Genomic DNA, 1,649 nt, shown 5'->3' with positions numbered 1-1,649 from the left:
TCTTGTCTAATGAATTCTGTACTGGGTCTAACTGATATGAATTAGAAATAATAATATGATAATTTGTTAGAATAGTAATCATCATAACTCATTATTGAGAGTTTATAAAAGCCATATTATATATTAATTGTCTTACATGCATTATATCTACATATTTTTGTTTCCACGTTTCGTTAGTAAATTAAGTAGCCAGACACCAAGGGACTATTTAAAGATCATATATTATAAATTTCAAAGCTGGATTTATTCTAGAACTCAGAGACCACAGAGCCCATTGACTGAATTATTAAATTACATTGTTCGAGTCATTACCATTGCTCACAAAACCAAAGCTAGGCTCACTGACTTGACATCCAGAGGTTCATTTTGGAAGTGTGAAGCAACAGTGTTCTTCTATAAATAATGTACGCGTTCATTTATTATTACATAGCTTTATATCTTTTCCTTTCAATCAAATGCCAGTTTCTTGTGTTACAGAAATATCTTAACAATTTTGTTTTTGTTTGTATGTCAGTATTGTTAAGGTTTTGACTTCGTGTGTCTGTAGTGTTTTTCAACATATAAAATATTTCTTTAAAATTGTAATAATTTCTCATAACTTCACAATCATTCAAAATAAAAGATCATTTGATAACAACTCATTCTCTTTACTAAATAACTATAAGTCACCAAATAAATTTAATTTAGTGCAGGAATGACCATATGTGTCAACACTGCTAATCCCTCTTCTTTGAGCACTCAGTCTTTAACCTTACTGGATTTCAGAATTATCATAAATATTATGATCCCTTTTTTTGAATATAGAATTTAAATTTTTAATACAGACATGCTAGTGGTGTTAAAATATTTCTGTAGAGTCTGACTTATAGTGAGGAATTTATTATTTGTGAACGTCTTTATTTCTCATTAATTTATCACTTTTCAGTGCTCCGACTAATCATATATTCTCAAATGTAAAATATCTTTAAAAAAATGTATTTAATCATGAGACAATTACTTAAAGCTCTAAGGGTTTTAGAACATGACCTTTAGTTTTTTCAACTGGGAAATGAGCCCAATACTCACCCTTTACTCCACCCAGTTTTACTCTGCTAGGCATCTTGGTTAGTGCATATACCATTTATTCTTAAGTACACTTACCTCACAGCACAGTCCTGGACACCACTCAGCTGCAGAGATGAGTAACCAAGGCGTAGCCTATGCAGAACTGAATGTGGCCAAGTATTCAAAGGGACAGCAACTAAAACCTAAGGGCACGAAAAGCTCCATTTCAGTAAGTGAGCAGGAGATAGCCTACGCAGAATTAAACCTTCAAGATGCTTCTCAGGATCTTCAAGGGAATGATGAGAAATACCACTGCAAAGGTAAAACATTTAACAGATACACAGTATAACTGTTCCAGGATGTGTAGTTGGGTTGCAGAGATGTGAGGAGAGAATAGGAGATAGACTCACATTTTTCATTTGTGAGGATCAGAACTTGAAGTTGGAATACAATATTCTAACATGAATTCTCAGGAGTAATTTTATTCAGGTATCATTGTAAGGTGCAGTCTTTGACCAACAACTCATGGGGCATCATATATCCTGAAAATGCAGTGGTGTTTCTGAGCGGAAGATTACAATGGTAGATATCGTTTTGGGGGTCCA

The 1,649-nt window shown here is 33.2% G+C and overlaps 1 protein-coding gene across 1 annotated transcript in view; it reads left to right on the top strand.

Moving 5' to 3' along the window:
• The first annotated feature begins 1,148 nt into the window (after window positions 1–1,148).
• LOC105306764 (NKG2-A/NKG2-B type II integral membrane protein-like) overlaps window positions 1,149–1,649 on the top strand; it is a 60,409-nt gene continuing 59,908 nt past the window's right edge. The window contains exon 1 of the mRNA XM_023524289.1: window positions 1,149–1,364. Within this exon, the coding sequence (XP_023380057.1) occupies window positions 1,178–1,364 (187 nt within the window). The 5' untranslated portion in view covers window positions 1,149–1,177. The remainder of the gene's footprint in view (window positions 1,365–1,649) is intronic.

This window comes from Pteropus vampyrus, unplaced genomic scaffold, assembly GCF_000151845.1.
Source record: "Pteropus vampyrus isolate Shadow unplaced genomic scaffold, Pvam_2.0 Scaffold460, whole genome shotgun sequence".
Classification (NCBI taxonomy): domain Eukaryota; kingdom Metazoa; phylum Chordata; class Mammalia; order Chiroptera; family Pteropodidae; genus Pteropus; species Pteropus vampyrus.
This window is presented reverse-complemented; position numbering and strand designations above follow the sequence as displayed.